This window comes from Columba livia, chromosome Z (genome assembly GCF_036013475.1).
Source record: "Columba livia isolate bColLiv1 breed racing homer chromosome Z, bColLiv1.pat.W.v2, whole genome shotgun sequence".
NCBI classification, from domain to species: domain Eukaryota; kingdom Metazoa; phylum Chordata; class Aves; order Columbiformes; family Columbidae; genus Columba; species Columba livia.
Window position 1 is genome coordinate 66526461 of NC_088642.1, and position 25760 is coordinate 66552220.

The 25760-nt window shown below is 39.0% G+C and overlaps 1 protein-coding gene across 1 annotated transcript in view; it reads left to right on the forward strand.

Moving 5' to 3' along the window:
* The window catches only part of FOCAD (focadhesin), a 110398-nt gene that overhangs the window by 82606 nt on the left and 2032 nt on the right, over nucleotides 1–25760 (forward strand). Inside the window, exons 27-42 of the mRNA XM_065046224.1 lie at nucleotides 513–751; nucleotides 2432–2521; nucleotides 8304–8451; nucleotides 10314–10433; nucleotides 11350–11472; nucleotides 12076–12153; nucleotides 12555–12626; nucleotides 13198–13300; nucleotides 14449–14529; nucleotides 15607–15735; nucleotides 18590–18705; nucleotides 19969–20229; nucleotides 20856–20945; nucleotides 22125–22302; nucleotides 23741–23838; nucleotides 24665–24913. Coding sequence (XP_064902296.1) covers nucleotides 513–751; nucleotides 2432–2521; nucleotides 8304–8451; nucleotides 10314–10433; nucleotides 11350–11472; nucleotides 12076–12153; nucleotides 12555–12626; nucleotides 13198–13300; nucleotides 14449–14529; nucleotides 15607–15735; nucleotides 18590–18705; nucleotides 19969–20229; nucleotides 20856–20945; nucleotides 22125–22302; nucleotides 23741–23838; nucleotides 24665–24913 — 2175 coding nt within the window. The remainder of the gene's footprint in view (nucleotides 1–512; nucleotides 752–2431; nucleotides 2522–8303; nucleotides 8452–10313; nucleotides 10434–11349; nucleotides 11473–12075; nucleotides 12154–12554; nucleotides 12627–13197; nucleotides 13301–14448; nucleotides 14530–15606; nucleotides 15736–18589; nucleotides 18706–19968; nucleotides 20230–20855; nucleotides 20946–22124; nucleotides 22303–23740; nucleotides 23839–24664; nucleotides 24914–25760) is intronic.

A 25760-nucleotide genomic window follows, 5' to 3' on the forward strand; every position in this document is an offset into this window, starting at 1 on the left:
AAGTTCTCATGATATTTGTCATCCTAGGTATGATGCTTTTAAGGTAGTGCTTTTTCCAGCTCACTAAATTCTTGGTGTGTTATAATTACAGAAGTACGTTAACATCATGGCTGGTTTCTGTTTGCACTTCTGGTCACACTGCTGGATATTGTTACAAGGAAGGTGAAAACTAACATAGACCAATGTATTTATGTGCAGACTAGCTGTTAAATTCTAGTTGCATCCTGTTTTTTTCCCTTATTTACAGTTTCATACTTATTTACACTTAGAAATTACATTTGGAATTACCCTAGTTTTAAGCTCCTTACAAGGTAAGGCAAAAGGAAAAGCTACCATAGACAACTACCTGCAATACTATTCACTGCCAGATTGCAATACTTCTGTGCTGCTGTTTTCGGTTTAGGTATTTATTTTAAATTCCTTAAGTGATGAGTTTTGCTACCTGGAAAGGAATTTTATTTTGCTTGCCCAAGAGAAAAAGAAAGAAAAAAATCTTTTTTATGTTTTTCTAGAAATCCTATTCAGGTGAAAATACTGCTAGTATTATAGCTCGTTCCTGTGCGGCCACTGCTTTGTCTCTCCTGGTGCCAGTTTTCATTGTATCATGCAAGGAGAAGGTTGAGGAGGTCCTGAATATGCTGACTGATAGGCTGCCTGGGAAACCAAATGCTGATGAGTCTCAAGCTGTTCAAATCCATATGGGCCTTGGCTTGGGGATGTTTATCTCATGTTTGTATGAAGAAAAAGTCAGGTAAGGATTAGCATATAAGATGTAAGTCTGCAAATAAATGCCTTTTTCCTGCATGTGGCCTTAAGTTCTGATGAATTAAAGTATTTACAGGTCATTCTTAAAAGGTTGGTTTTTTAATTATCCATCTTCACCACGTACCCCCCCAGTGCTATCCTGGATATTTTGCTAGCCTCTCAGGATGAATTATTAATTTTCATAATATCTTAAGGTACATGTGCTAATCAGTCTGCTAGAAGAGCCACACATGCTTTTAAAGGGGTCTCTCTGCCCTACAAGACTTCATGGTAAAGTAATTCACAGTTGTCATCAGTTCCTTTCTGAGTGGTGCTCTGGACACTGGATAGTGTCCACTTACATCATGTGAGGTGTGAGGATGGAGCTACAACAGAAGTAGTGTGATGGGCTGTCTTGGAGGAGTGCTGTTACGGCTGTGTTGGCAGCAAAGAGACGTGCTGAAGTTGGTAGAAAATACCTCAGCTGCAAATTTGTAAGGATTCCAGAGAATTTCAGGCTTAGCTTTGGACTCCTCTGTCTTGACTATTAGGGATTCTGTCTGCCTATATACCCATAAGAAATGTTTAGTTGGTGCACAAGCACATGTATTGAATGGATTTGGCAGTCAGTTGTTAATCTACTCAGTGAAACTCATATTTCTGATGCACCTGTCTTTGTTAAAACACTGCACCATTGCTCTGTTCTAATGTCTGTGCTTTGGTGTCTTGATGCCTTGCTGTCTCCGACTCAGCCACAACATCTGAGGATGGACTGTCTCTGGATGACTTAGGCAGTGGTGACAACTGAGCTACACACAAGCATTAAAAGGCTCTTAAAGAGAATGACATTAGATGAGCTTGGTATTTTGGAGTATATGAATCTTCATTTGGGGTTTGGGTTTTTTTTTTGTTGTTTTTTTTTTTTTTTTTTTTGTTTTTTGTTTTTTTTTTTTTTGTTTTTTTGGTTTGGCAAGGGGTGTTGAAATAAATAAATTTATCTAAAAATTTCTTAAGGATATCAGTTTCTACTCTGCCACTGCCCTGCATAGTGTCAAAGCTTGATCTCACACATTATTCCAGGCATTGACATGCAAGGACAGCAAAATGTGTAGGGATGTAGCTATAGCTAATATCAAATCGTGGAGTTAGTTTGCATTAAAGATGTCCTGTTCATTAAGAAAACTGTGTACATGTTTTGGAAAAAGGTAGTCCCTATAACATCTTTGGAGTAAGATGTAAATGCTTCCTTTTTTATCAGTAAGTTAGGCAAAGGAGATGGAGAGAGAGATTTATGGAGCTAGTATCTTAAAATGTCATGAATTTTCAGTTTATGAATAGTTACAGGTCTAGCTGAGATCATGTTCTATCAGTATCCTACTGTCAAGAATGTTTTACAAATCCTGGGTGTTTGCTTTCTGTCAGGGTATTGTAGCAATAATGGTTGCTAGTTAAGGACTGAGTATGTTCTTATTATTTGTATATGAGTATGTATATGTATATATGAATGTGACACAAATCACCAGTCATGTTGCTTACAGACTAGTAGGAGAACCTGTTATATCAAGAAAAGAATTCTGTTTATTGGCACATTCAGTCTTGGCAGGAGCTTTAATATGTGATTTAAAGAGCAAACCTGTGTGTTGGATATTATTATTTTTTTTTTTTTCTTTCTGTTTTGGTTTTGTAGTGATGTACCTGGTCAACAGATGAACTTAGTTCTAATGAAGTCCCTGGATGCGCTGGAAGACTGCTGCTTTGACACTAGTCTGGAGTACAAGTGAGTTTCCTTCATTTCTGATGATACTTTGTTTTATTTTGATCTCTTTTATTCCTTAATTCAACATAGAAGAATATAGGTGTAGGGTAAGGACAGCCTGTTCTGAGTACTTCCATAGAATCACCACCAACTTGTGCAGACTGGCAAGGACCTTTGGTCCATGTCCCTCCCCAAAACAGACTCAGTCATGGACTTGGCCTACATTGCCCAAGGCTTACCAGTCAGGATTTGAAACTCCCAAGACTGGGGTTAGCACAATGTCTCTGGGCCTTGGCTCCATTCTGGGGCTGTCCCTTATCAGGCTCCCACCATGCAAGCCACATCTCCTCAGTCCCTTCCTGTCAGTGCCACACATGCTGTTGGGTGTCCCCAAGGCCATCTCTTCTCACAGATGAACCAGCTGTGGTCCTACAGCCTCAGCTCTCAAAGCAAGGGCTTCAGCATTGATGACTTGGCAGCCTCCCATAAACTTGTTGCAGTTTTGTTGGTGTCTTTTTGCAATTCAGAGCACTATTCCAGGAGTGCTGGTGACCACAGAGCAGAGGGCTGATCCTTCCCCTGGCTCTCATGTCTGTGTCCGGCTCTTGCTGCCCATGCACTGCTGGCCGTCATTGCTGCCTGGGCGCACGGCTGGTCCCAGCTCAGCTTGCTGCCCACCAGTGCCCAGGGCTGTCCCCAGGAGCTGATGCCCAGCACCTCTGGTCCCAGCCTGTCTGTTGCCAGCTGCCAGACTGTGAGTTGGTACTTGCTGAATTTCAGGATGTTCCTGCTGGTTTATTCCTCTGTCTACTATCTCCTCTAAGTGAGTGTGTCCATAAATATATATATAATACTTTATATATGAACATATATAAGTGTATGCCTCTGTATCTAACATAAATACACAGGCTTTTTTTCCATGCAATGTGTAGTGCAAAGTGAAAAGAAGTGATGACTACCACTTCTAATCCCTGCCAAGGCCCAAGTAAAAACCTTGGGAATGTACAGAGAACCACACAGTCTTGCTCACAGGTAGGTGGAAGACACCAGCAATTCTAGGAGCAGAGTTGCTCATCTTACCTGCACATGTTCATTAGTGAAAGATCTGTTCAAAAGCCTTTCTTTGGTGTTCCTGGGTGGTTGCCAAGGTGTTCAGTGAAGTCTAGCTGCTTCTGCATTGGAGCCTGTTACTGGAATGTGTGTGTGCGTGCAATATGGCGTAAGCTCCGGGAGCAGCTGCCTCACAAGGCTTATTTATCTGGCAGAGGCAGGCTGTTAGTTTAACAGCTGTGGATGGCATGTTGAATACTGAGTAAAGCAAATGTATTTTGTTTAACCAGCCGAAGTTATGCCTCAGGTGTTCCAAAAAGATGAGGAGCGCACCAGCGGGGCAAGAAATTATTGAAAGGTATTGCACAATTACTAGCATTGGCAAGCCTGGAATAATTGAGCCATAAAACACATGTCAGTTGCCATTAAACAGCTAACATAACATAGTAGCATGTATCTTCCACAGTAGTCGTTTTCCTTTTAAATCAGGGAAAGAACTGTTGTATCTTGAGTACCTACGTCGGTGTAGATGTGTAGGATTTTATTTGATTTTGAACATTATTCTGCCCATCTCTTCCCTGTTCAAAGGAAACAGAGCAGTAATTCCTGTTTGCCTTTGCCCTCTTCTTCTCCAGCGGACCTTCTGAAGAACTGTGGGGGGGTCGCAGCTACACAACACAGGGCTGTGAAGCTGTACAAGTTTAGTGGGGATTTGGGTTGCCCAGGCTGAGGCACACGGTGCACAGGGGGCTGTGTCAGTTCTGTCACCTTGTCACACCTGTTGCTGCTGGTTTGTGTGTCCTATTAGCTTCAGATAAATGCCTCTCAGAAAAGCCAAACTAGATTGCTCTGGTAGTGAGGGGGTTGCTGAAAGAAGATGAAACAAAGGCAAGCAGGAGAGGGAAGACTGAAGGGTGGGTAAATTTTTATGCTGGGTGTAATGGCTACATATTTTAAAGATCAATCATAGGTTGGTGTCTAGTGTCAGCAAAATAATGTAAAGCCGTAGATGTTGCTGACTTGTCCAGATTTGGCATTGGTCCACATTAAAACTGCTATTCCAAAGCAAGGGCCTTTCCAGCCTTTTCACCTGGCGTGACAGGCAGCATCCAGCCATGGGACGTGTCCGATCCTGCTGGACTGGCCATTCTCTTTCCCCATTAAAACAGGCTGCGAGTGTTTTGAGAGTAGGTGTGTGGTGCGGTACAGATGCAGGAGGCCGGAGCTCCCATTTTTGGGAACACTGGCAGGAGCCAAGTCCGGGCCCAGGGCTGCTCTGAGGGGACGCGGGCAGGGCAGCCGCCACCCGGCCTCACGCTGCTCCCCGGCGGAACTCAGCGCCTGCCGGGCCCCGCTGCTCCCGGCTGTTTTGGGAAGTGTGCTCTCTGAGGGATGTTTTCAGGAAAGAGAAACGTTTGCTGAAGTTTTGTTTTGTTTTTCTGCCTCAAGTGTCCAGATGAGAAAGTGGTTCCTCAATGTGTGTGCTATGTGAACTGGAGCTCACACACCACGCTTCACTGGTTGCATCCGCCTTGGTAGGAATGTGGGGTTTATATATGATTTTCTTCATTTAAGTAGGATAGTTCTCTTTTTAAAATTGGATGGGAGATGTAAGAGGAATGAAGACAACAGATTTTTTTAAATAAGCAGTAAGAATCTTTCCCTGAGCCAGTGCTTTAGTTTGGTGAGAGTCTGCCTACCTTCTAGAAAAATCTGTCTAAAATACTCTAAACCTAGTTTCCTCTCAGAAAAGGTCACTGTGAGAATAAAGCTCGTAAATCGATACTATCTTATTTGTCATAACCACACGGGGGGGGGGGGGAGGGGGAAAGGCGACACTCACAATCTTTTAAAGGGGGAAGAACATTTCAGATTGTTAAGCGCGCTAATATGATTCTTCAGTTTTTAGCTGAAACAGTTTCATAGATTGCAGAGCCTTAGCAGCTTTGCAGTTACTCCTAATTTTAAATAGAGTGCACTCAGACCTTATCAAGAGATCTGTGACTAAACCTGAAATCTTCCCTTACGTTAGACAAAAACTGAAATAAGTATGTTTCTAAAATATACTGCTACACCACTTTTCTGTATACACATGTATGGAAAATATGCATGACGGGTAATTAAGACAGCTCCTTATGCCACTAGGCTTTGTCAGATTTATCGATTATGGAAGCTATATAGCTGGTCATTTTTTCTCCCAAGCCTAACCTACATAGAACATAGGTTCAGCAAGCATGTATATTCATGGCTGATATTCAAAATATTTTTGTCAGATCAACCTCAGTGTACTGTGAAAAAAACAATAAATAAATAATAATAAAATCCAAGGGAGGTTTCCAGTTCTCATTAAGGTAACAGACGTGGCAGTACATATGGTCCCTATATTGGAACGTTTTACTTCCTCCCCCTTCCTGCCTGCAAATAAGAAAAACATGTTGAAGATTGGGTTAATTCTGACCTTTTCAGAGGTTTGTATGTTAAAAGTTTTTGAGAATACCAAGGGGCAGTAGAGTTACATTTCCCATGTTGAGGATGAATTCGCCAAAACCTTTGCAATTATGGGGTTTTTTTGTATAAAGTTGTTGCATGGCAGAACTATCTTGCATCTGTAAGGATCAATCTCGGAGAAATACTGAGCAAGTGATAAACGCTGATACAGGTTGAGTAGAGATGCGGTAAAAAGCAAATTACTATGAACACAGTAGCCTTTCTTTAAATTGCTGTGTGGAAAATTAAACTGACTTGCTTTTTATGGAGTTTTTTGCAAGGTCAGTAGCTGTTTCATTAGACTTAAAAGCATTTTCCATCAAAAAGGTCATCAAACTTCTATATTTTTCTTATAGAAACCTGACGAACTCCACTGACCTCAGGATTATCAGGAAAATGTCTATTTTCTTTCATCCTAAAATACAAATTTGTATTTTGTTCCATTATTGTTCCTTAAGTCCTCTATTCTGTGAGGTGATGGACTGTACAGTCCTGTGTACTTCCAAGTTACATTATTGAGTTGAATGACAGTAGATTCAAACATGAGTCTTGACAGCAGTGCAGTATGTCTGTCACACTGGCAGTAAAACACTTAAAACATGCTGTGAAATCTGAGTTTTCATGTGGATGAAGTGTACTTTAAATGTTAATTTTATATACATCACAAACTAGGTGGTCAAGCAAAAACAATTGCTAATTACAGAAGCGGGGAGCAGAGAGGGTGAAGTTTTACTCTTTTTTCAGTCCCCTCTTATGTTTTGGATCTTTGCTAAGTGTCAACAACATAAAAAATTGTAGCTCTCATTAGGAACTTTGTTTTCTTTCTGTATGTTTTTGAAAAGTAATGATAGTGTGCACAGAACTTGTGTGAAAGCCATGTCCTTATTTTGTTGGCTGTTCATGAATTCAAATATGGCAGTTGCTTAAAAATGTTGATTCCAAAGGTTTGTTTGACTTCTTTGCTGGAAGAAGAAGACACCACTGTCAAGACACCACTCTGAGTCTTCCAGCCATGCTCATTGTCTTCATTGCCAGTTGCTGAAGAACATTAACTTGTAAATGCGGCTGAAGTTATTCTCAGAAGCTTCTTTTTTACTTAGTTGAACAAAAGCAGTAGCTCTTCCCTTTTTAAGTTGGGTAGCAGAAACTTAGAAGAATGCCTAAGATCCTAGCCCCGTTAATTTGACTGCTCAATCCGTGCAGTTTCTGTCATTGGCATGCTCAGGGAGATGTGTGAGGGGAAGAAAAAAAAAATTATTCGTTTTCAGATAAGAGCTGCTTCTTTAAGCTATTGTGTGTATGCCAGTGAGAGATCGCCTTCAGAGCAGCATGTGCTACGCTTTTAGTGTCTCATGATAGCAGCCAGAGCTGTTTGGGAATTTTCTGACAAAACTTTCCACAGGTCATCAGTCATATTACTGAAAACTGAAACTTGTTATGGGAGCACAGGTGCTGAGATTACTAAGAGTTCTCTGGTCCAGAATGGAAATTCTGTTCAGATCTGAAAAAGAGGCAGAGACTGTGAAGCAGTCCTTGCCAGCTGCCCTATTAAATCATGTACTTTGAATCTATTTTCCTCTTGTTGCAATTTTAAGTATTCTCAGCATCAAACTGTTAGTTGTGGGGGATATGTCTGCCCTGCTGAAGCTGGTGCACTGTTGACCATGTGTATTTTAGTGCATATGGGTTAGAATGTATGCCTGACACTTATGTTCTGAAATGCAGGTAAATACCTTAATCTGTGCAGTCATCTTAGCCGCTTTCTGGTGCAGCCACTAATTTCATTATTTTTGCAAACTGAAACATCTCTTGCAGGAGTCTGAGAGAAACAGACCCTAATACAGCCAACAGACCTGCTGTTAGTATGTTTAACTGGGATATTAGAGTTTAGGATATCAGTAAAGGTCAGATGTAGAAGTTTGGATCCATAATTCTTTCATACCAGCTGATGTGTTTGTTGATGGAGCTATTGGTTCTTGAGGAGCAGAAGGAATAATGGGGCTGTATGCATAGGGCTCGTTATTTTAAGTGCACATATTTCTTTTTCTGCTCTTCTTTCATCCCATGTGTCCTGAAAATCATTACCTATCTGTGAAATAAAAACCATTTGTAAAATTGACTGCGATAAGTATAATAATTATCGACAGGGCTAGTTATCAGGCATGGCCAAGAAGGCTTTTTGCTCAGCAGCCCATGTTGAGGTGAAAAGAAAGTTCAGAGCAGCCAAAACATAGTTAAATCCTTTTTCTTTTGTCTTCTCTTCAAGCACGGGATGTATTTTGGGAGTAGGACTTGTTCTTTCACATATGAGTCACAATAGCCAAACAGAATCACGAGTGCATGTTTCCACTTCATTGCGAAAACTCTGCAAATACCTGGACAACAGTGAGGACCAAAGCAGAAGTGTTCAGGAGGTATGGCCCATTTTATCACAAATTTTAAATCTTCCTTTACTTTGTTCCCTCTCTTTAATAACTATAGACTTTTAAGTGAAGCTTTGTATCTGTAGTACTAGAATGCTTTGTTTCTATTATTTCTTTCACAATATATGGTTTTATATCTATTGAATGAAACAATAGTAACAGAATAACCTCTGATGCCACACAAACATTAAGAAAATATCTGAAAAGATGACAGATATCGTTATTTAGAGTTCTTTAATTCCTTAACCTCAAATTAAATTGTTGCAAGTTGGGTCCTGAGTAACTGTGGATATGGGTCTCTCTTATACACAGTTGTTTACTGCTTATTTGATCTGCTAGAAAGCAGACAGCAAGTTACTCTCAGAGAGAACCTTAATACTGATACTTTCTCCTTCAATGTGCTTTCTGTTTCCTTCTTTGAAAACTGCTGTCACCAGTTAATGTGAATCTTGCACTTGTGAATGCTGCCATGGCCCTATTTACTATTCCCTCTATTACTATGTTTAGAAGACTTAAACTGAGCTCTACTAAGTTTAAACATGCGTTTCGAATTATTTTGCCAAGATATATCTTGTAAGTTTTGATGTGGCCCGTACACTAGGTCTATAACTTTATTGAGGTAAAACTTAAGAAGGAAAACTGATGAAATTGGTGGAGTTTACAACAGAAGAGAAGAATCAGAATAAGTATGGCTTTTGCAGAAAATAAGCAATCCTGTACCTGTTGTGTGTAAGCCTGCATCAGCTGAACAGCTGAGTTGTATAATCCTGTGTTTTTTCTAAGGGAGTTAGCAGAGATTGGTAGTATTATTCTCTTTCCCCTCTTGGTACTGCTCTGAAAGCTTTTTTATTTTTGCCAGTACATACGTGTTGGGGATTAGACTTTTGCAGTTTATGGTTCATGCATTAAAGTGACTTAGAACTATGAAATAATTTATCTTTCCCCAGAGATTTCAAAGTGCTTTACTGAGTTAAACTGGGTTTGATACTGCAGCTTCTGAGATGAAAGGCAGCAGCTGTTTGACATCATGAGATAGTTTGGGATGAGAAGCAAATCCTACCCTTTTCAATTAAAAATCTCTGTAAGGAATTTTAAAGATAATTGTATGAGTTAAATTTGGCTAACACCCTATGATGAAGACTACTATATTTATGAGATGCACAAGAGGCTCTTTCAGAGCTATAAATGGCTAGACTATAATCCTGTACTTGAAGTGTACCTGTGGCCTGCTGCAGCAAGAGGTGCAACTTGAGTGTTACTTGCCAAAGTTGTCATCAGTCCTGCACAGTGCATAGGTGCTCTCTGCTTCCCCTACAGTCATGCGGTGTTCTGTTGCTTACCTTTGGTACAAAGGGGGTTAAACAGGTGACACAGATGTCTTGTTGAAAGCTCAGACTTCATTTCCTTATTTTCCACATCTAAGGCAGAAGAATAGAAAAGTAGTGCCACTTGTGAATCCTTCTGCAAGGACAATGAGTCTAGTGTCATGCAGTTCTACTGTGTGCTCCTCTTCTGGCCTTCTGGATCTGCTTACAGCCCTGATGGGATCACAGTATGCTGTGTATGCTCACATAAATAACTGTCAGATACTTGTGTTGAGAAAAGTAGATGTATTTGTGTGGGAGATCGGGAGTTTGACACTCGTAAAAACAGAATAACTTCCAAGCTTTAGTTGTGTTTGTTTAATGCTAGCATCAATGAAAAATCTTTCAGAGAGGGAATAAGCATCTAAGAGTATAAATGGAAAATGTCGTGGCTTTTTTATCATGCTGTCACATTGCTCCATGTGCACTTGCTACTGTGAAGTTGATCAGACACTGCTTAAGAGAATTAATTTATTTTTTTTTTTTCAGGTGCTCGCCTATTCTGTAGCCTGTTCCTGTGTCTCTGCTTTCAGTGTTGGAATCATAGAAGCAGCTGAGGCTGAGGAGGCCATGAACAAGCTACGGACCTTAGTGGAAAATAATCAGCAGGTCATAATTCAGTGTTTGTGCTTTGTTTCAGTTCTGTTTTTCTCTTGTCTGTTTAATATTGGATGCTGCTTTACCCAGACTGTAACTTCAAGAAAATTATATTGATCTACTTTCAGCATTAACTAACATTGAGCATACTGTGCATACAACACAATTACAAGAATACCACTTGATCCATTGATGCATTTTCTATAGGTGTATAGCAATTACCAGATGGAGAAATAAAAATGGATTTTATGTTTTATTGCATTTAAAAGGAAAATTGGTACTTCTGAGTTCTTCTTGTCTTTAGTCTCTGCGTCCTACCAGTTTTTGTCTCTTTTGTAACATGTTTCTTTAGATTCTTGGTAGGAAAATACATCTGCTGTTATCTTCTGAATTTTTGCTTTCCCTTAGCCTTCAGCTAGTGCATCACAGTCACAACATCCTCCAGGTGTCTGTTTCATCCCTAGTGTACTAGGCTTACCCTCTAAAAATGCCAAAAACAATCTCCATATTTCAGTGCATGTTCTTTTTTGTTAAATGCTTGCCAGGGGAAAAAAAAAAAAAGGCAACTATTTGAATCAAAGCTTCTGATTACACTAATCAACTGTTTAGAATGTTTATCTGGCAAGTAGGAAGTAAAAAAAAACTGCCTTTGTCATGGGTTTTTACCTTTATATCAAAGTATCTTCTAAAATAAAGGCTTCAGAGCAATCTATGTGCCAAAGATCAGTCTTTCATCTCAGAAATCTTCTGTCGCTTGACATGAGAAAATACTTGAAGTAAGAAAGCAACCAGTATCTTAGACAAAGACATTACTTTGAATTATTGATAAATAAGAAATATTTAAGTAATGCTTTGATAATAAATGTTAAAAATAATACAGAATCCCTTGGAAGATCTGGATTTTTAATGTGCCTTTTTCGCCTTGCAGACCCACAGTTTTGCTTTAGCTCTAGGCACAGTAGTACATGGATTGTCAGCTTGTGGTCATGGGAAAGCTGAAGACTTGAGTAACAGATTAATGCCAGCCTGGATGAAAATTGTGCTTGCAGAGGTAAAGGAGTTTGAATTCATATCCTTTTGGTTTGTTTGGGGTTTTTTTTGGGGTGGGACAGGGGAGTGATTTCAAATGAACAGTAAAATGCATATGTCAGTCAGATCTTAATTTGGACATCTTTATTAGTTTGGAACAATATCCAAGGATAAAATCTAGGTTTTTAATGAAGGTTCCTTGTGAGATTAGTTGCTACTTATCAAAATTAGACTAACAGAATTGTCATTATAGTGCCTCAGTTATAATTATTTTGATTTATCTTACTGTAAAAAAAAATGTGTTTTTAAAATCAGACTGCAAACTTATATATTAAGATTGCAGTTGAAGGTAAGTATCAATAAGGAAACAGTGTTTCAGAGTTGAATTGCAAAGGTGTATTGTGTGGAATACCATCTGTACTAGAAGAAAGTGATTAGTCAGGGAGAAGTGTGATGAGGGATGAACAATTATCCAACATGCTGGAGTCTGACCTGAAAAGGTTGTTGGGATGAGAGGTGTACAAGCAATAGCAGTCATGGTTTTAAGTTGGAAGAAACAGGTGTTTTGTCCTACAGTAGTGTTGTGTGACTGCATTGACTCACTGATCCTGAATTATGCTTCCAGGGCTCTCCAACAATGCAGCGTCTGGCTGCTGTCAGTGGGCTGGTGGCACTGGTGGGCTCTGAAGCGGTCATGATACAGGTGAGAACATGCAAGTAGTACCTTGATCTCTTCTAGAAATTTGGCAAGAGGGCAAGATGGAATGACATCCTCTGCATCCTTAGAGCAATCGTTATATATTAGGGCACCCCATTTATTCAGTATTGAGTCATATTTGGTATAAACCAAGCAAGACAGAGTTACAATGTGTAAAATTGGGTCTGTTCCATTTTCCCATCGTATGGCCCATGTGCAGTGCTGTTGGGGAAAAGCTTACAGCCATACAAGTCTTCTCCTTTTCTCCTCCACTCCCCCACAAAAAGGCATGTTTGAAAATGTAATCTGTCTTTTCAGCACCTGTTCTCTGTTTTCTTGTTTCCTTTTTTTCCCCTTATGAAATTCACATCTTTTTTTTCTTTTTTCTGTTTTTTTCCCTTTGACAGCTGAAATCTGAGAGCATTCAGTCCTCCCAGTTTCAAAGTAAGCTGAATGAAGTCATCAGAACTCTTACACAGGTAAGAAGGTGCCTCTTTCCTGCTTTAGATAATGCACTAGGGTACTCTGACACCTTGCATAAACAGGCCAAATCTGTTTAAAGAAGCTGCAGAATGTCTGTGTCCAACCTGTGTTAGGGAACAGAGGAACAGAATGGCATCTAACAGAAGAATGTTTTGGATATTACCAAGAATTTTTTTTTTTCCAGACGTGGGTGCAAAATAGCAACTGAAGGTCAGGGCTTTAATTGGCAGCCTGCCTGGTGAAAATTAAGAGATCCAATGAAAAACAGGAGAGACCTCAGACTCTAATTTTCCAGTTGGCCCAGAGTAACATGCAGGGGGTTGGGTCTTGGATTGTGGGGATACAGTTGTCCAAGATTTTTTTCTGATGAGGGTCCGTCTTCAGGAGGCGCCAAGCTTGAGCCACTCTATTCTATACCTTGCAAATAAATTATTTCTTTTAGAAGAATTTCTGGAATCCATGCCTGAGTCTCTGCTGCAGAAAACCTAGGGGAAGGAAACTTCTCTTAACACTTGAATGAGGCAACAAAGGGAAATTTGTCTAACCAGTGGTTTATTGTCCCAACAGATAATCAGTTTTTCAGGGCAAATTGGCCTTCAGACAAACGCAGCAGGACTTCTGGGACGACTTTACATGTCCTGTTTGTCTTCTGCCCGGAACAGGGCATCAGGTAAGATTCTTTATTATTGCTGCTTAAAGAACATACCGAAGTAGCACCTAGCTAAAAAGACAGCAAAGGACATATTAAACAATACAGGCTAAATATTGCAGCCCTATTAAATGACATGACGGCCTTTGAATCAAAGATCTCATGGTCCTGTGGGCCAGACCTAAAGGTTGGAACATGAATCAGAAATCAGAAACGCTGAATAAGACACCCCCCCATTAGTTTTTCTTGCGGTATCAAAGTAAGGTTCTGAATTGTTCTTGTCAAACTTGTATGTTGCATCTGTCATTATTCTTTTATAGAACAAATGTAAACAAATTTTAAACTGGATATGGCACCTGTGTTTGATATTTACGTTATCCACTCAATGCCCTGGGAACTGGTTAATCTACTCCTTGTTTCAGCACTTCCCAATGTATAATGAAGCAAACAGTTGAAAACTGGTCCATAACAAGAGCAAGCTGACCCTTCAAAAGTATTTTTCTAGAAGCAATCTTCTCTGAGTAAAAAATTAGTGTTCTGTACACTTTCAGTGTAGCAGTTAGCACAGAAGTTCATATTCTGTCAATACATCATTACCTTCTGGTGGTGTTTCAATATCCATTGGTAAAACAAAAGCTGGATTACACCATTGATGAAATACCAGTTACAGGAGGGAACTAATTAAGTGGAAGCTGTTAGCTTCAGTGTGAACCAAGTTGGGAACCAATAATATGAAGTGTGGGTACATTTCCTCATCACAGTAAAAATATTCTTGGAGTTTCTACTTCTATATAGTCTTGGCACACATGCCTGAGGTTAGATAAATATAGAATTTGCCTGTTGTATTAAACTTACTTAGCTTTTGAAGCTCTCTCTTTTAGAGCCTGACTTGCAGTGGCTGATATATTTTAAGGAAGTTGTTATTCCTGGCTTTTCAGTTGGGTCAGTGAGACCTGGCACTTCTCACCAAAACAAATGTTTAGCTTGCCTTAAAAGCAGAAAGGCTAATGCATCTCTCAATAATCTTGTGATCTAAATGCTTTGAGTCACCTACAGAATTAGTTAGCTCAAACAGAGTTAAGTTTGGCCTTTGAATTTACATGGGAGCTGGAGGTTATAATTTCTGCTGACATGTTTCAGTATATAAACAGTCTTTTTTGTTTTCACAGTTCCTCCAGATTTTAGCTATTTGCCTGGAAACAGCTTTATCAGGGCAGCTATTGACTTTGCCATTGAAAGTGGAAAGAAAGGTAAGAAGGGATCAAACTACAGTATCCTTCTGGGAAATTTGTTATGACTGTAAAAGCTGACCCTAATAACCTGCTTTTATTTGCTACAAAAACTTTTCTAAATATTAAATTGAACTTCACTAGCGTGGGATATTTAGTCTCTAAAGAAAAAAATTAATAACACTCAATAAGATAAGGTAGAATTGTGCAGTTAGTTCTTAGGTTTTCTTCTGAATCTGTATGACTTTTTAAGGCCTTTCCCTTTCCCCTTCTCTGTCTATGAGATTATATGTCTTTTCTGTGGGAATGAAAGTCAAATCACTTTTAGTGTTAGCATGTGTCCTCAGGAATACCCCATCATCAGGCAAACTTATGCTGTCCTTTTTTTCAGTGGTCCTAGGTTAAGATTCTCTCTAACAGGGCGGTGGTCAAATGGGTTACTGCTATGTATGATAAATGCAAAGGAACCTGAAGAAAGTGTACTCTCACATGAGGAGTGCTAGTAAAAGAGAGATGTTATAGAGTACAGTCTCAAGGGAGATAAAGCAGAGATTATTCCTGTGTGGAGCTAAGTGTTGTCCTGTGGATCAGGCTTTGCTTTCAATTGAGGTAAAAAATGAGCATGCCTCCAGGAGGACTTTAGCTGAGTTAACTCCCTGTCTTTAAGTAACACAATATGTCGCAAAGGTTAGCACCTGTTTTAAAATTTTTGTGGCCTGCACCTGCAGGATAGGGAAGGAGAGCAGTGTCAGAAAAAATTGCTGTTCTGCTACTAACATGCAAAAATAGTACCTTACCAGATGAGGAATACATGTAATTAGCTCATAAATTGTTTCAAGGAGAAAGAACCAGAAAATTTCTATTTCTCAGTAGCAAAAAGCCTTTCTGATAGGACATTAATGTTAAAAATACAACTGTTGATTGTAAACAAGAGAGAGCTAATTCTCAGATACAAAAAAAAATAACAGAAAATTTATAATGCTTTTCAGTTCCTCACTACAGATTGGTCTTTAGTGCAGTGTTCACATCTTTTTCCTGAGTGGTTTAGCCAAATGCATGTGTATAAAATTCAGACTCCGATTGGATCTTCTGTTGCAGGCCCTGAATATGTCCCAACTGAGCTGGTGAAAGCAGCACTGGCACCCATTGCATTAGTTGGAGAAAGCCATCAGTATCCACCTGTAAACTGGGCATCCATTCTTTCTCCTTTGATGAGGCTAAACTTTGGTAAGATTGTTTCCTATGGAGTCTCTTGTACTTGTCACAAGACAACTTTACCAACACAGCTTGCACAAAATTTAATGCCCACTTCAGGGCTTGGAAATTATTGAAGGGACTGAAGTGTTTACTATGCTTTCAAGACCAGCTTTTTAAGATTTGCAAGCATATATTTCAATCACTGTGTGGACGTGGTTTGTTTTAACTCAAGAAAAGGCCAGAGAAGATCAGAGCTGAGAAGTTTGGATCAGTATTGGAAGTTTTCTAAGACACTGGTGAAATTGCATTGAATTTTTCATTTGAACTGTTTGCAGTATGAAGAGCCCATCATGAAACTCAACTAATTATATCTTTTTTTCAATACCTGCCAAATGCTGGTCCAGTGCCTGTGTCAGAGGCTGCACACAGCTTTTTCACAAGTTTGAACTTTCCATAATTTAGCTAGCTATCTGAACTACACTGGGTGACAGAGAAAAGCACATCCCTTTTTTTCATCATGACCCTGATTTTCAGTGCTTCTAAGAGCATTTTATCTTCAAGCTTTGATCCTGAAGTATTGTGTTGGACAGTTTGTATAATATTTTTCTACTCAAGATACCTGTCGGTGCCTGCTTTGGTTGATGTGTCTGAGTTTCAAATTCATTTCCTTAAAATCCCCCAACAAATTACTGTGCAAAGTTCCACATTACCTTTTTTGATTCTACTAAGTTTTCTTTCTCCTGATTTATGTAACTGTTATTACTGGCCTTGCAGATTCTTTTACAACTGAGTTGGGAAAGTGCTGTTGTATTTAAAATTATGTATTGTAAAGCCCAGAATATGTAAGGTTGTTCTTTCTGGTGTTTGTTTTACTTATACAGGGTGCATGTGTAAACACTAGAAATCATTGAACTGTCCTATGAGGAGTAAGTACTTGCTAGATACAGAAAGATTTGGCTGCATATTAAACATTTTTACTTATACTTGAGCTACAACTTCCTTTTTACTTGGTATTCTTGCAATTGATAGTGAAGTCTTTTGTAAGAGTAAGTGAAAGAATTTCCTATGCTGATGCAAATTTGTGTAACCTTATGAATAGCTGAAACTTATTAAATGTATAGGGGAATTTTTTTTTATTCTTTCACTTTCACTTTTATTCTTTCACTTAGGAGTCTTGCTTTTGTAAATCAGGGGAATTCCAGAGGAAACAGTATATCAGTTTTCTGGCTATGTTTTTATTGACTTCAGACAGCATAGTCTGCATTTCTGTACATAATTTCCCTTGAGTGTCCCTCTGTAGTGTGTGGAAGTTGCACGCCCTTTTCTAGATAATATATGCATGCAGAAATGTCACAGAGTTGTACCAAAACTAATCCAAACCAAGGGTAAGCTCAGACAAACTTCTGTTTCGTGGCAATGCAAAACCAAACAACTGAAACCAATGAAAACCAGGGACAGTCCCAAAACAATCAGCACTCTAACATTTAACGCACCACTACAGTTCGTCGTAGCAGTCAGGGTGCTATTACTACACATTGACATACAAGAATGATCACCTGAAGTATGCACCCACTCGCTCACAAAGGGGAAGCTCTCTCAAGGGTACCCAGAAGAAATTATCACTTGCCTGGCAGCGGATGTGGGCACAAGGGTTTCCTGAAGGATATATCCAGAAGAAACCATCACTCACCAAGGAGGAGCAGATGGTGTCCCTGATGTAAGGGGAGAGGTCCCAATCACAGTCCTGCTGCTCCAGGAAGACCACTCCAAGGGGGCCGCCATTGGCGGCCCCATTTATAGGCTGGTCAGATCTGAGCTCTGGTCATGTATGGACAGGGTCCAGAAGCTTCTGTAGGCTGAGGCACCACATTGTTTGGGGACCCTCTCCATTGACTCAGGGTTCCCACCTCTGTTGCTCCCATGACCAAGTGGTCTACGTGAATGGAGTCACCGTACCCTAGTGGGTACATGATGTTTGGTACCTGACCAAGGTGTGTACGTGTTAACAGTTGTGTGGGGCATAAGAGGCTTGAAAATAAGGGTGCAAAAGAGCCAGCAGCTGCAATGTTCACAGCCCTGGTCCTTACCAGGGCAGGTGCACCTGCAGGAAGAAACAGGTCTTGCTGTGTGCTGATGAGCAATTCTCATGTTGTGCTAAAAAGTATAATGCAGAACAGTTGTATTATGACCTAACAGTCACCTAGAAATGTGGCACTCCTAGCACTTTTTCTGGAATAGCTATATCATGGATATTTGTATGAAAATTAGACTATATTTTCAGTTCTCCTGGATTCTCTAGGTCACTATTATTCATGTCTGAGAATTCTTGAGTGTTTTTATGAACCTTAAATATTCACAAATTCTACTGTTAAGGTTTTATTCATCTGTAAACACATTAAAAACAACAGATTACTTTTGCATCTTACAAGGTTTATTGCAGTTGTTGCTGAGCAGAAAACATAATGTTATTGAATGTTATTGAAGTAGTACCTCTTTGTTTTTCAGTAGTGCTCTGAAGTGAATAGTCATAGGCAAATCATAATCTCTGTTTTGGGAGTCCAATATTGACTCATTTTTACTTCTGTAGATTAAATCTTCTCTTTATTTGACAAGAATTTTTAAAACTTTTTGTACCATTCCTACTTTTTTATTCTTGTGTGAATCAACATGAACTTGGACAAATCCTGAGATTTTTCGCTGAAAGTGCGTGAGTGGGAAGAGGATACTTCTAATGTGTGTGTTAAAAGCTCTAAGCACCATCTCTAGAAAAGCACATTTCTAATGTAGTGCTATAGTAGAAAAATAACCGTCTTCTATGAGTTGAGAACAAATTTAAAGTGATAATAATTTCTTCATAACTTCTGTTTGTTTTCTTCTGCTTTAGGTGATGAGGTAAAACATCTCTGCCTTCAACTGGCTGTGACACAGGCCCAGTCATCTCAAAATGCAGCAATGCTTTTGGGGATGTGGGTGGCACCACCCCTTATCTACAGTCTCAGTGTATGTATGTCAGATAATTTATGGGACCTCAGCACCTCCTTCCTATAAGATTCTTCTGTGATAATGTTTAGAATCCCTCACCAGAAAAGGATTACTAGGTTCAGAGTTCTGCAGAGATATTGTTTAGCTAATATTTATAGTGAAAGAAAGGTTATTTAAGGCAGACTTAAGATCTGTTACGTTTGTTTTACTTCAATTGCTTGAACCTCTTTCCTCTCTCTCATTTCATGCTATATCTCTGATAACTTAGAGATTTAAGAAGGCATGGCATGTAGGGAAAAATGTATCTTTTATTATACTAGCTAATAGTCTTAGGAAAAAAGCCAACCTATCTGTCCAAAAGCTCGCTTGCTTCTTCCAGCAATGCCTCTTGATCTAGTAAAACATGTTACTTCTTGAAAACATTGCCTTAATTCTGTAGATAGTCAATAGACTAACCTATAGTATAATCAAGTTTGGGCTTATCCTTCACTGCAGTGTAGTTCTTCTTATGGAGGTACAACAGGGACTCTGTGAATCCCACAGTGCACCTCACTGTGCAGTTCCATCAGTTCATGCAAGTTGAGTAGCCGGTTCATGACAATTCTCAGAAAATCCATCGTGGATTTCTGTGATCTTTTCCAGTTCTTCAAGGGGGTATTTTTGTCTTGTAATTTTTAATTCATTAGTCTTCACAGATACCCACACACTTGGTGGCAATTTTAAGATACATAATTGATAAAATACCAAAAAATAAAAAAAAATTTCTCAGCACATACATTTTGTCACTGCACTGAGGATTTAAGGTCACAAAACAAACTCAACCCCAGAGTGTGTAACCTTTGGATTTCTTCAAGGTAATTACTCCTTTCTCCTCACTAGCTAGCAATATTAATGGTGCTGAGAGCACCAAACTTCTGTCCTTGGTTTTCTAGTCAGTCTGTATGCTTACAATATATATTGTCGGTCAGTATAACAATGCAGTGGGATATTGTCAGTCCATATAGCAATGCAGTGGGCACCATATAGGTAAACCACAGTTGTCATGCCAATATAGAGGGTTCATTGAACTTTTTAGGGAAAACAGACCATTGACATGTTGGAACTCTTTTTAATTCAAGCAACTCATGAAAAGACAGAAGAAGAATTTAGAAGTCTTTATGACTTTCACTGGATTTTAAGTGGTGTTTGAGCCACTTTAATGTCATTTCAGGCTTTATAACAATAGTTAAAGGTCAGGGAAGAGCTAGAATCTGAAACTAAGGAAAACATTTTGCTTTTCAGGTGAAAACCCAGAAATACCTTTTCATGTCCCTGCCCCTGTGGATGAAGCATGTTGCAGAAGACAAACTCCAGTTTTTTACAGAAGTGTTTCTGATACAACAATTTGAAGTGAAGAATTGCACAGAAAACCCAGAAGTTTGCCAGTGTATTTTACAGGGGCTTTTGCAGGCAATGAAACTTCCTAACCCAGCCCAGTACTGCTGGAGCTTTCTGTGCCAGGCTGTGGAGAAAATATTTGAGCTTCTACCAAATGAGATTCAGGTAAGGAATAAGTATGAGGTGTTTGAACATTGTGGCTGCATACTTTTACTAATGGTAAATCTCATCTTTTTGCCCTGACCCATCAGACTTGAAGTATGAAATAGATGTAAAATTTTTAATGATAGTAGTTAAGATGCTTGCACAGTTTCAATTTAGGTAACTTTTGGATATTCTTTATAATATGACAGAAGTTGTGAAACCAATTTAATGTACACATTTCTCTCATAAATTATTTGCTAATGGAAAAATACAGTATTAGTACTGACATAAATGTTGTTTAAACAGAAGCAGAAAACAATCAGAAGATATTTTCCCCCATAGAGGATTCAGTTTCTTATACTGATTTAAAGAAAGCATCTGGTGATGGAAAATATTTCCAAGGAGGGGCACTTTTCCATTAAAAGTAAAACAAACTCTTTGAAAGTTTTCAGATATTATTCCTTAATAATTAAGTACATTGAAGGCCCCCACAAATACAGAATTTCTAAAACAGAATAAATAAAACAAGGCTTGAGACTACATTAAATATTCATCATGATAATTAACAAGGTTCCTGGACTCACCACTTTTAATGATGAAGAAACCTGGAGATATAGATAAACATGCATTTACTTTTCTGTTTCCAGAGAGGCAAACTGGAGATGTATATCAATGTAGCAAAATGTATCTCAGAAATGACTGATTCAGAGATTGATCGCATTGTCCAGATCCCTAAGGTAATGATGTTTTACTCCTGGTCTTTTTTCACCAAATCACAGGTAACAAGCTTGCCTTACCATTTTTCTTGTCACCTGAGTGTTTTAGCTCATTGGGAGCAATTACTATTTTATCTTCCATGCAAATAAGAGTGTTCTGTATTTTATCTTCCATGCAAATAAGAGTGTTCTGGCTGTAATTTGTAGGCAGCAGATTGAAGCAAAAGTGACAAGAGCCCCATATCCAAAGTTTTCTCAATGCAACCAAAATACTACTGATTTCACATGGGAGCTTTGAACTGGAGAGTCTAAGCAATGTGGTCAAGTTCAGACAGGGCTCTGTTAGCAGAACAGGAATGATGTTAATATCTTCTCAATCCCAGACCAATGATGCAAACAGCAAACTCTAGTCCTCTTTTGTTGATATAACCACCTACCTGAAATGAACTGTAAATGCATCCTGGTGACAAGCTGTGTTTGAACTGGAGGTTCCCTGCTTCTGTTAAAAATGTTAAACACTTTGACTGAAAAACATTTGATTTTTGGCTTAGCGTGCTGTATTTGCATTTGAACCCAGAATGTTTCCAAGTGAACAGGATGGCTAAGGATGACAATGGAATAGAAAAGCTTTCAGATTCTAGCTCACCAGTAGAATCAATTAGCAGTGGAATTCGTAGCAGCTGAAATGCTAAAGAAATGACCTGTATGGAAGGACTTGATGGTTTCAGATCAGGTTATCATAAACGAACTTCCATGATGTAAATCATGTTTTTCTGTTTACTGGCCAATTCACTAGAGAATCAAACATCCGAGTAGGTTAGGGAAGCTGAGCTGTCATTTGCTTATAACTTTTAGTTCTTATTTCCATACTGGAAAACACTTTGTCTCTGCATTGAATCTGTCTTGTAAGAAGACTTGAGTCTCCAGAACTGTCAAGTTGACTAATTTCAATTTAAAGGGAAATGTAAAATTTAAAGCAGTATGAAAGTAGTCACACTGTACTATGTTGCACTTTACTGGGCTATTTAGAAGCATGTAAAATTGAAGTAATGTGCACAGCCTTCGGTTTCAGTCTTGATGAAAAATGAGCTTGCTAGTTAATAAGAATTTCTCTCCTTTTTTTAATAAAGAGGAATGCAGCATCTGATGTTCCCACAAGAAAGATATATTTTAATCTAACATTTTTAATTGCATTTGCAGAACGATATAGAGAAGGCCACGTTCACGAAATTGTACTTAATTTCTCAAGGCAGAGTGCCTCTGATGAACTTAAGTGCTGTGATTGATACTGTGGGAGGACATCACCAGAAGGAAAATATTTTATGGATGCTCTTGCTTAGTTTCTATCATGCTGGCATTGTGAGCCACGAGAACACAGGTAAGGTCAGTCTGAAAGAAAAATCGACAACAAATTCAACAGATATTGATAGATCTCCACTTGATTCTTTTAAGATAATTTTAAGATGGTTTAACAGACATGTTTCCAAATTTCTCTGTTTTAGAAACGACTCAATCTTCAGAATTTTTCTGTTCTTCAAATACTTGTATTAAACATTGCTTTTATGTTTTTCTCCAATTCTTTATGTTTCTGTGGATAAGGTACAAGTCATCTATCTTCAGCCAGGTGGTTTGCAGACCACAGTTTTGACTACATCCTTATAAGACTTTCAGTGTAAGGTAGAGTTATAAATGTAGATAGCATATCAGAGACCAGTAATAGTGCAACGCTGCTAACCTTCAGATCTAAGATCTGACTTACTGGTCTGTGAGCCAGTAGGTGGGAGTGTGTTCCTGTGAGACTGGTTGAACCAACGAGATAGCTGGCTTTTCTGAACTCCCTTCACTGAGTTAACACAGAAAACAAATTGCCCTTCTGCCTCTTCATACCATACCAGATAGTTTTCTGGTGGGTTAAATGAGTTGGGCTGGCTCAGAAGGGGTCTGATAAAGCACTGGAGATGATGCAAGAGAAGTTGCAAAATCACATGGGAAGATAAAGAAGGACGAAGAAAGAATGAGGTCTCGTCATTTTCCTGGCAGAAGGATCTTTGCTGCCTATGTTTACAGAACAATTTCGAAGCACTGTATTGCTGGATGCCTCAGCTGCCAGCTCTGGTTGGAGAACTTCAAACAGTAGTGAGTTTTGAATGAGTGAGGTGAGGCTCCTTTGGGTAAAAGAGGAGACAACTTGAAAGAGGGCACATGTAAAGAGTACAAGGAAATGGTAGTGTGTGAAGTGACATGGTCTTGAACGTGAAGATGGTTATTAGTTTGTAGGAGGTAGAATGGATTTTGGACAGCAGAATCTGAATCCATGAGATATGCTCCATTCTTGGGTAGAGGACTGATTTTATTTGCATGCCTTGACTGTATTTTACAGATCCTCTCTGCACTGTAGGAGGATTTTCGCTGTGCTCCCCACATTCTTGCCAGGTGTACAGTGACATCAGTGCTAGACTTAGATGGGCTACTGGGACAAAAACTTCAGGGAGGCTTTAGGAATTCTGTAGCAGTCATATATGTAGACTGGGTTAGTGGGACCTGCAGGCTGCCATTATGTGAAAAAATTGTTGCCATTCATTCATGTTTTGTGTGTTCAGTGTGTTGCCTGCATTTATATAGTTTTTGTACTGTTCAGGTGCCCATATACCACATATCGGTGGCAACCACGAATCAAATGTGATGGTGGTATTGGTGATGGTTATTCTTCCACAGTCAGTGCTTCGTTGCTATAGTGGTTCCCTGTGCTTGCTTTTTAATGAAAAATGCTGCGTTCTAGTGTTTTATGTGAGTCATTGTTCTTGGTTGTCTTCTAGGAGTGCTGAAAAGATTGGACTGGCTGCTAGACCTGATGGGCTACGTAAGAAATTCAGCACACAAGTTAGCACCCTTACAAAATGTCAATCTTAAAGAGGTATGTGCTGTGAAAATAATTTGCAGCTTTCAAGAAAAAGGGAGATTTTGATGTATTTCACATTCTTCCTCAGTAATAAGTATTATTCTCCATGCTTTTAGAAGATTGTCGTCTTACCTCCATAGAAAAATTCTTCTCAATTTTTGTAAATGTATGTGTATATAAAACTTTAAAATAGCCATGACATTTAAATTATGATGAAGCTAAAGGCAACTAAAGAAAATAATTGCTTCAAATTATTGTATTTAGAACAATTAAAGGAAGAAATTGAATTCACCAGTAAAACTGTCTAAACACATAAAAACTTTGCAGCTGCTGTTTCTAAGAGGGCTTGGACAGTTTTAGGAAACCAATATTGTTCATTGTTACATCTGTTCAGCTGTTTATTTCTTCTAGTTAAGGACACAAAGTAAGCTGCTGCTTACATCAGAAAGGCATTCATTATTCCCAATCATTTGTAGTACCACAAGGGTGACCATCTCTAATTTCCCCTCAACAGTCAGCTTTCTGTAGAAAAGTTATTTCCCCGTTTTAGATGAAATGTGGATTAGCCTTAACCTAAAGGATGATTTTAGCAGTGTGTGGTTTTGCTGTCCTTTCTGTAGACATTTTAGTTTGATTGGAGTTTAGAAAGAGGCTTATGCCTGTTCAAAGTGTAAGAGCATATTGAGAACATTTTAGTTCTTGCATTTTAAATATTAGCTGAATTTTCAGATTATTGTTTGGAAGAGCAAGCCACCATCTGGATTTTGGGGTTTGATTTTTTTTTTTTAATTGGTTCTTTTTTCCCCTTAATAAAGTGCATTTTTGCCGTTTTCCTGTTTAGTACATAGATTTCCTCCTGTGGCTGTTTGCAGCTTCTGTGGTAGCCTGGGCTGACCATGGTGCAGCATTACTGCTTGGCCTCAGTGCTAACTGGTCACCGTGGAAGCACCAGATGACACCGGGGTTATCTGAGGATCACATTGGCAAGCATCCCACTGAGAAGCTTGCTGTGCAAGAGACTCTCACTCTCCTTCCAAGCAGCCTTTCCCTTTTGCTGGCTAAAGAGCCTTGGAAAGAACAAACACAAAAGGTAAATTTGAATGTAGTAGTAAGCATTTTCCAAGAGTCAGAAAGCGCTCCTTTTTTAGTAGTCAGCTCAAGTCTTAGATAGAGCAGTTATTTCCTCTCTATCTACTGCATCTAACTTGTGGTCTTGTTTTTCTTTTTCTGCAATCAGATATGACTTGTCTCAAAAGATTGAATGTAGTTTTTCAACTAACACATGTTGTGAAGAAAAAAAAAAAGGCATTCCAGTGTTGCAAGTCAAACTCTTAGGAACATATAGCTGGGAGAGGAGAACTGGCAGCTGCTCGTCTGTCTTTAAACACTGAAAGATAGATCCTCTGCAGTTGGGCATCACCACAGTGACAATTTAGGGTAGTCAAAAATATTCTGTGCAGTTTGTAGTATGTGTCATTTATTTTCAAGTATGAGTTGAAAATAAGTGCTGAAAATTGTGCCTAATTTGGTAAGCCTACTGTAGATTGCTTGTGGTTGAGATTTGTGGAAATATTGTTACAGACCTGTAGATTAATAGATAGCTGTTTTGTGCAAACCAGAATCCATTAAGGACTGGCTCCTGTACACTTCTGTGCTCAGAGTTACTGAAGTCAGAATTCAGAATGCGGGAGGAATGCAGGGGTGGGTTCTTAATATGCAAGTGCCTAATAAGGCTTTAGGGAAGAATTTGATACTATGCCCTGACAATCATCCTCTTAAGTTTGAAATACCACGTTGTCCTTCAGGCACCCTGCACCACCAGAAAAACAATGAAAAATCAGAGAAGTCAAAAGAGGGACAAAGGGTGTAAAAGTCCTGAAGAATTTGCAGTAGAATGTTTGGGCAAGAGACCAATAAGGAGGTTTCTTATTAATAGG